The sequence below is a fragment of the Brachionichthys hirsutus genome, chromosome 19, assembly GCF_040956055.1.
Source record: "Brachionichthys hirsutus isolate HB-005 chromosome 19, CSIRO-AGI_Bhir_v1, whole genome shotgun sequence".
NCBI classification, from domain to species: domain Eukaryota; kingdom Metazoa; phylum Chordata; class Actinopteri; order Lophiiformes; family Brachionichthyidae; genus Brachionichthys; species Brachionichthys hirsutus.
Window position 1 is genome coordinate 1,564,591 of NC_090915.1, and position 7,833 is coordinate 1,572,423.

At 47.7% G+C, this 7,833-nt stretch overlaps 1 protein-coding gene across 1 annotated transcript in view; it reads left to right on the forward strand.

Moving 5' to 3' along the window:
- The window catches only part of col27a1a (collagen, type XXVII, alpha 1a), a 31,601-nt gene extending 25,793 nt beyond the window's left edge, over positions 1–5,808 (forward strand). The window contains exons 31-59 of the mRNA XM_068752825.1: positions 56–109; positions 343–396; positions 518–571; positions 648–701; positions 797–904; positions 987–1,040; positions 1,122–1,229; positions 1,327–1,380; positions 1,460–1,513; positions 1,729–1,785; positions 1,883–1,936; positions 2,021–2,074; positions 2,164–2,217; positions 2,604–2,657; positions 2,954–3,061; positions 3,337–3,444; positions 3,557–3,664; positions 3,765–3,818; positions 3,975–4,037; positions 4,113–4,166; positions 4,249–4,284; positions 4,376–4,393; positions 4,481–4,516; positions 4,619–4,645; positions 4,739–4,789; positions 4,869–5,037; positions 5,118–5,227; positions 5,328–5,561; positions 5,662–5,808. Coding sequence (XP_068608926.1) covers positions 56–109; positions 343–396; positions 518–571; positions 648–701; positions 797–904; positions 987–1,040; positions 1,122–1,229; positions 1,327–1,380; positions 1,460–1,513; positions 1,729–1,785; positions 1,883–1,936; positions 2,021–2,074; positions 2,164–2,217; positions 2,604–2,657; positions 2,954–3,061; positions 3,337–3,444; positions 3,557–3,664; positions 3,765–3,818; positions 3,975–4,037; positions 4,113–4,166; positions 4,249–4,284; positions 4,376–4,393; positions 4,481–4,516; positions 4,619–4,645; positions 4,739–4,789; positions 4,869–5,037; positions 5,118–5,227; positions 5,328–5,561; positions 5,662–5,808 — 2,190 coding nt within the window. The remainder of the gene's footprint in view (positions 1–55; positions 110–342; positions 397–517; positions 572–647; positions 702–796; positions 905–986; positions 1,041–1,121; positions 1,230–1,326; positions 1,381–1,459; positions 1,514–1,728; positions 1,786–1,882; positions 1,937–2,020; positions 2,075–2,163; positions 2,218–2,603; positions 2,658–2,953; positions 3,062–3,336; positions 3,445–3,556; positions 3,665–3,764; positions 3,819–3,974; positions 4,038–4,112; positions 4,167–4,248; positions 4,285–4,375; positions 4,394–4,480; positions 4,517–4,618; positions 4,646–4,738; positions 4,790–4,868; positions 5,038–5,117; positions 5,228–5,327; positions 5,562–5,661) is intronic.
- Positions 5,809–7,833: the final 2,025 nt, after the last annotated feature.

A 7,833-nucleotide genomic window follows, 5' to 3' on the forward strand; every position in this document is an offset into this window, starting at 1 on the left:
ACATGCCTTAATCATTGAGACCTGATGTTGTTGTTGTTGTTGTTGTCATGCACAGGGGCCACCTGGGCCTGCAGGGACCGTGGGACTGTTGGGGGAAATTGGTCATAAGGTGGGAGATCCTGCACACACACTTCCACCTACTCGCTCACACACGCTGCATGCATGCGTCCTCCACATGGATGCGGCCGCTGGTGTTCATTTGCATGCACAAAAGGGCTATTGTGAGGACTAAACGATTAAATGTGCGACATCTGTTCATCACTGAGTCATCACCCTGATGTATTTTTTTTAACCGGAATCTTTCATTGTTGTCTTTTCTCCAACCTTGACTTGTTTTTAAAGGGTCCTCCAGGCAAGGTGGGGGAACCAGGACTACCGGGCGAGCAAGGGGAGAAAGTAAGGTCATATGTAGTTGCAGTTTCACCCTGATGTTGAATAAAACATTGATAAGTGTTGATCAAACACTGCAGAAAGAATTCACTGTCTGTGCCCTGGTGTGCTCCTATCTGTTTGCCAGGGCCCCGTTGGTCCTGCTGGGAGCGCTGGAGAACAGGGCCTGATAGGACAGCGGGTGAGTTCTACCATTCATCCAACGTGTTGAGGTGACGCTCTTCCTTCCATGAATCTTTGTATGTGGGTGATAACAGGGAGAGCCCGGTCTGGAGGGAGAAGCTGGCCCAGCTGGTCCTGATGGAGTCAAGGTGACGTCACGGACGATGTTATCAAGCTATGGAGACGCCAAACACTGAAACGTATCCGGATGGCTGTCAGCTAACATCATTCTGCATATTCTCAGGGTGAACAGGGCGAGATGGGTCAGGAGGGGGATAAAGGAGAAAATGGTGAAACTGGGCTAAAGGGAAAGGAGGGCCCCCCTGGAAGCCCCGGACTCACCGGCGTTAGAGTGAGGATCCGTCTCGTTGGTTACATTCGTGCACACTTTGTTCCACCTTAATCTGGTTGGCCATTTTGTTTTCTCTCTGAAGGGTCCAGAAGGGAAACCGGGAAAAATTGGGGAAAGAGGCAAACTTGGATCAAAGGTACTGATATCAAATCAATACCAGTGATCTGACCACTGGTGAGAGCTGCGGCTATGAAACGTATCCGTTCCGTCCGTTTAGGGGGCCAAAGGTCAACAAGGTCACCTCGGGGAGACCGGATCGGTGGGAAAGACTGGTCCGCCAGGTTTCATTGGGCAGAAGGGGTCCAGAGGGACCATCGGACACGTGGTAAAGTGGAACAGTGACTCCATTTATCTCCATGACGATGTCGTGAAGAACATTGTGCACGTATCCCCTTAATTAAAACACAAGCTGCTCTCCACAGGGGGCTCCTGGTCGGATGGGTCAGCAGGGGGAACCTGGCGTTGCAGGTTATGAGGTAAGATCGGTGTCTGCATGTGGACGGGTTTCAATTATTTAAACTTGCACAACATGATGTCTCGTCTTGGCCTCTGCAGGGCCATCAGGGATCACAAGGCCCAATGGGGTCTCCAGGACCAAAAGGTGAAAAGGTACACCTTGTTTACGATATGCGTAACACAGAGCTTGTTGCTGTGATACAGAATAAAGAACTATCACCCAGAGTCATTTAAACAAGCTGCACTCAAAGCGCCACAAAGTTTTTCCACATGTCGACATTTCAAACACGTTTTCTGACGTTAGACAGCGAGTTGGGAAAGATCAGAGACGCAAAATGTCTTACATCGCTGTTGGTTTCCATCTGCAGGGCGAGCAGGGAGACGATGGGATGGTAGAGGGTCCACCTGGCCCTCCAGGTGACACGGTAAGTCACTTCCCTCCTTCCTTCTACTCTTCATCTGCTGTGAGCTTGCAGAAGTTGCATCATTTGCAGTTTTCTCATTTACGTCTTGTGTTATAAGGGTCCTTCGGGTGACAGAGGGGAGCGAGGGGAGCCGGGAGATCCAGGCTACAGAGTGCGTATCATCACTGTGGTGGTTTTAAAAGCATTTCGTTTTGTATCTGGGTTCTAAGGTTAATGTTCTGTGACTCGTCCTCAGGGTCAGGTTGGTTTGGATGGAGAACGAGGCCGATCGGGAGCTCCTGGACGTCCTGTGAGTGTCAATGTTTGATCTCCTGATGCCCATAATTCTGCATAAACACCAAGCAGGCGCCCTCACACTTTATACGCCTTATATTTCAGGGTCATCCTGGACCACGTGGCCAACAAGGACCCAAAGGGGCCAAAGGAGATCTAGTAAGAATGGCAAAATACACAACCTGTATGTTGACAGTGTAGCACAGGAGGATTGTGTGTTGTTTGTTTAGAGAAGAGGAGATCTGCTCTAGAAAAGAGAGGGATGAAGGAGAGCAGGAGCAAAAGAGAGTGCATGTGTGTAAATGAGAAGGTCCCAGGGGGGACAGTGAGGCTACAAGGAATAGACGTAAAGAAGGTAGAGGACTTCAGGTACCTCGGGTCAACAGAGTGATGGAGAGAATGTGGAAAGGAGGTGAAGAACCGTGTGCAGGCAGGCTGGAACGGTTGGAGGGAAGTATCAGGTGTGCTCAGCGAGGATGAAGGGAAAGGTAATGATGAATAATGAAGTGTTTTCCGCTTTGAAAATGCTGTTTCTCTCCCTGTAGGGTCAGAAAGGCAAACCGGGTCAGGCGGGACAAAAAGGAACAAGAGGCCCAGAGGTGAGGTTCTATTCAATTCAATTCAATTCAGTTTTATTTATATAGCGCCAGATCACAACATAAAGTCATCTCAAGGCACTTTACAGGATTAGCAGGGAAAGACCTGCAGGGAAACACAGAACCCAACTTGACCCACAAGAGCAACGGAGGCAAGGAAAAACTTCCCTTTAACGGGCAGAAACCTTGGACAGAACCTAGGCTCATGGTGGACGGCCATCTGTCTGCTTCTCCCTTAGCCACGCCTTCCTCGTGACTTACATCACAGCAAAGTAATAAAAGTTCTCCCTTTCCATCAGGGTGCGGGGGGTCCTTTAGGTCCCAGAGGCGTGGTGGGTCGAGAGGGACACGAGGGCGTTCCCGGAGCGGACGGCGCCCCAGGAAAGGATGGCAACAAAGGCATGCCGGTGAGGCGAACACTCAGTTATCCGACTTCCACAACGGCCATCAACTCTACACAACCTGGTGGATTTCCCACGTTTTTGAACTTAGTCAGGATAATAAATACCAAGGTTTGTTTGGAGGGTGGAGCTACGGGAAGGTCAAAGGTTCTGGATCTGCTTGGGATCACGAGTGTAATTCATGAATTTAGCCCATCCCCGTCAGATAAAGTCTTCAAAGTGGACCTTTTGACCTGGTAGTGCTCAGAATCCACGCTGACTCCGTCATTATCTGTCATCAGGGAGAGCATGGTGACGATGGAGAGTTCGGACTCCCTGGCAAATCTGGCTCGCGTGGTAAAACTGGTGTTCCAGGACTTCCGGGCGAGCAGGGCAGCATTGGACCGAAGGTAAGAGGAAGATCTTGACTCCTGTTGGATATGCTAGTGTGATTAAATGGCACACAATTGTGACAATAGTTCACTTTCCAAGAGTCTTTTGGTGATGCATTTGTCCCTTCAGGGCGAGCGGGGTCTTCAGGGTCAGACTGGGCCTCCAGGGAAAAGAGGATTCAGAGGAGGAATGGGACTACCAGGACCACAAGGGGACCAGGGTCCTAAAGGACAGTTCGTGAGTAGGATCTGCACATACGTGCAGCTTAACAAATGAAACACAGGCAATCATTTAAACAGACCGAAAAGAACCTTTCGTTCTATGTTGTGTTTGTCAGGGTGATGCAGGGGAACCAGGATTTCCAGGAATTCTGGGAGTGTTTGGACCGAGGGTATGTTCGGAACAAATCGGCAGCACATCTTCCACACACAAACATTTCAATGGTTCATCTTTTCAAAAGTCTTTGTTTGGAAAAAAACCCCGTTGTGTGCGATGAAAACCAACGTCCCGGATTCCAGAATGTCAAATGTGTGACCGCTCCTTTCAGGGGCATCCCGGAGACTTTGGGCTAAAGGGAATACGAGGACCGAAGGGGCCCCAGGGCACGGTGGTACGTATCCCAGTGATTCAGGTGGTGCTAAATGCACCCGCCCCCTTGTTTAACTCTCCCATGCTTCACCATCAGGGGAGGGGAGGAGTTGTCGGCCCGGTGGGGCTCGTCGGTCCAAACGGAGGCGCAGTATGTATTGCACCGACTCTGATAAGCATTCAACATTTAAAGGTTGCTTCCTGTTGGTCTGACCAGGTGTGTCTGTTAACAGGGTCCCAGAGGAGAGAAGGGCAACCGCGGGGGGGCGGTAAGTTCTCACCACATCTCTCCTTCCCAACGTTTTGCACCGTGCTTTTATTGTCTTAATAACTCGGCCTCTCTGTTCTGCCTCTGATCAGGGAATACAAGGACCAACGGTAGGTTTGCATCATCATTTGCTTTTTCATGTTCGAGCAAGGCATTAGTGTAACGTCAGTCAACATGCATCGCTCTCATGTTGTTAGGGATCTCCTGGGCCTCGCGGACCTCCTGGAATTCCAGTAAGCTTTCCAGCTTCGATTTCTTACTCCATAAAGAGCTTATGAATCACATGGTTGGATGTGAGTCGCATTCCATATCCAAATAACCCTTTTGCTTCTTAGGGTCCGCCGGGCGTCCCGCTATCACTTGTAAGTTGTGTTTGCTGGTTTCTTCAGAGCCAATGAGCTGTTTTTAAGCTGTTTGGGTATAGTGGAGGTAAACAGGTCTTTTTGTTGCTGCAGAAAGAAGATGGTTTTTGGTTAATGGACTCGCACGCCCCACTCAGGGCTGAGGTTAGTCCAGTAGGGACTTCAGCACTTTTCTGCATTTCCTGTGATCTGTTCAACTCACACAGATTCTTTTTGGTTTCAGAACAAGCCCGCGATGGACCTGCCCATGCTGGACCAGGGAGCAGAGATCTTTAAGACCCTCCACTACCTCAGTAACTTGATCCAGAGCCTGAAGAACCCGCTGGGAACCAGGGACAACCCCGTCCGCATCTGCAGGGACCTGCACGGCTGTGAACAGAAGTTAAACGATGGTACGGTGTTGTGTTGGAGAGAAATGTAAATGCTTGGGTAGACAAAAGCACGAAACATGTGGCTGTTCTCACGTGCTCAGGCACTTACTGGATCGACCCCAACCTGGGCTGCTCATCGGACACAGTAGAAGTCTCCTGCAACTTCACTGCTGGTGGGCAGACGTGTGTAAAACCAGTAACAGCATCCAAGGTATTTCAGATAATCAAATAATTGTAAATATTGCACGCATATTGCAGACATTAGCCCCTCCCAGACTCAATATTCACTCACGTTCTACCCGCTTGTACAGCCAACGATCAGCGTCGGCCGCGTCCAGCTGAATTTCGTGCACCTGCTGAGCTCCGAGGCGGTGCAGCACATCATCATCCACTGCCTGAACGTCTCGGTTTGGGGTCCGGCTGAAGGTCATCCGGCTGAAGGTCATCCGGCTAACAAGCAGGCTGTGAGGTTCAGGGCCTGGACTGGGGAGGTCTTTGAATGGGGAGGAGAGCTGGAGCCAGATGTCATCGAAGACTCCTGCTGGGTAACAACGTGACACCCCGTGGCCTCGCGCCCGTCGGTGTGCTGCTCTTCTTCTTATGGACTAAAAACAGTTTTGTTCCTTGATTTTATTTGGTTTTCAGATCAAAGATGGCCGCTGGCACCAGACCCATTTCGTGTTCCACTCACTGGACCCCACCTTGCTCCCCGTGGTTGATATTTACAACCTGCCAAAAACTACTCATGGGTCACACTACCACCTAGAAGTCGGCCCCGTTTGCTTCCTGTGAGGGTTACGGGGGGAGTCGTCTGACCGTGGAAGGATGGATCATCGCCCTCATCCGGGTGCAGAGATCGCTCCTCCTGTCCGCGGCGACGCAAACCCAGCGAGTACAAGCTTCCCTGCCAACAAATCCAGCCAGACTCATCCTGGGCACAGAAGCATCACGGAAGAACTAAGGAAACGCAGGGGAGTTCTTGCACTAATAGCCTCCCCATGAGTCAAAAGCCTCTTCAAGAAGGATCTCGATACACGTGCCGCTGGGGGGGGGGGGGGGATGCGGCTCTACGCCATACGAGCTCTCTGGGACACTGTGACGTGAAGGGAGACCAAAGCCAAGCTCATCAGCGGACATTAGAGTAACTTATTGTTTTAACTGTATACAGTCTGTATACTTTTATTTTAAATACCAGGAATTCAATTCTGTCAGGAGAGAAGAGAATAATGAAAGTCATTGGGATCAGTTAAATGTACATACATATGTATGCTTATTATTAACTTTTATATATGTATATCTAATGTAAAGAAATCATCTTCAAGTGCAATACAGAATGAGAAGATAATTTGATATTTTAAACGTATATGGAAGGACTTTTTTCGGGCGTTCCAGCTCATTTGTCTTTGGTGCTCATTTCCTCTTCCTCTTCCTCTTCCTCTTGCTCGCACCTGTGTGAATTTGTTCAGAAGCAGGCTCCTGCAGATCACATCTGTAATGGCTGGTCCCCCACCAGCGTAAGCCAGTCCGCTCTCTGTGACACCTGAAGCCACAGAGTCGATGTTTGAAACTTACTTTAGCCATACTGTTTGCTCATTACACCGTATTGTGCCGGATTCCACTGATGATTAGAGAGAACATTGGTTGAATTATTCTACAACTGTGGCATGTGAGATCAGGCGAGTTCCTTGAGTCCGTACCTATAATAAAAGAGCGTAAAATGATCAGCAGCTCATTGGAGCAGAGGTGTCCTCGTCTCCTCCCCTTACGGGAGACAATCAGGTACAGGAGAGACGCTAACGGCTCCATTCATCTAGATAAACCCACATTTTACACCCCATCCTCTAATGCATGGTGCTAAGTTGTCTGCGGTGCTAAAGTTAGCGCTGAAATCACACCACTTCACTGAACTCTACTAGTGTTTATAGCGCACCCTTGTTAAAGAGGTCCATATAATATATAGCCATAGCTTGCATAATGCACTAATGGTAATACCCCCCACAAAAAAATACAATGAATATATATATATATACAAATCATCTATTTATTCATAACTGTTTTTGTCCAATGCGGAATTTTACAGCATTCCTTATTCTAATTATGAATATTTTAGACAACTAAAAATACGACATCTCCTGTATATCCAGTATAAATCACAGGGTTTGTGTCCCCTTTGTACAAAGCCCCCAAAGCTGTATGAATTATTTTTTAGAAACACAATAGCGGAGATAGTTTTAATTAAATAAAGGTTCTTTTTTGTAGCTGGACACAAGTGTGTATAATTGTGCGAACCTTGCTGTATACAGTGGATCCCATCTTGCTAATTTAATGTTATTTAATGTTAACGTGGTTGCAGATGCAGTGAATTTCTGTTTGTTGATGCGATACTACTCTTTCTGACACCTTTATATATCAGTTTGCCCCGTCTTGGTTTTTATAGATTTTTATGTGTAAATTTGGGGCTCCAGAGAACAAATTTATTGCAATGTTAATTATCCTATATTTTTCTAATTTTGTTATTTTGCCTTATGTTGTTTTCTTCTTCTTCTCTATGTTAGCCAGTACTGTACCAGGAATATAACTTACAGAATTATGCAAATATGTGAACATTGTTTCTTCTTTTTGTGAATCTGTTGTAGACATTAAAACAAGCTAAGAATACCTCACAACTGTACGCATGACACAAAGCTAAGAAATTAAAGCCTCTTTGGAAACATCACACAAAAATTAGGAAAAAGTCATCAAATTTGGTGCATGGCCGGTTCTGGTGCCGACCTCCTTTATCTGTCCACTGTTTGTTCATTGTTTAATGTCCATTTG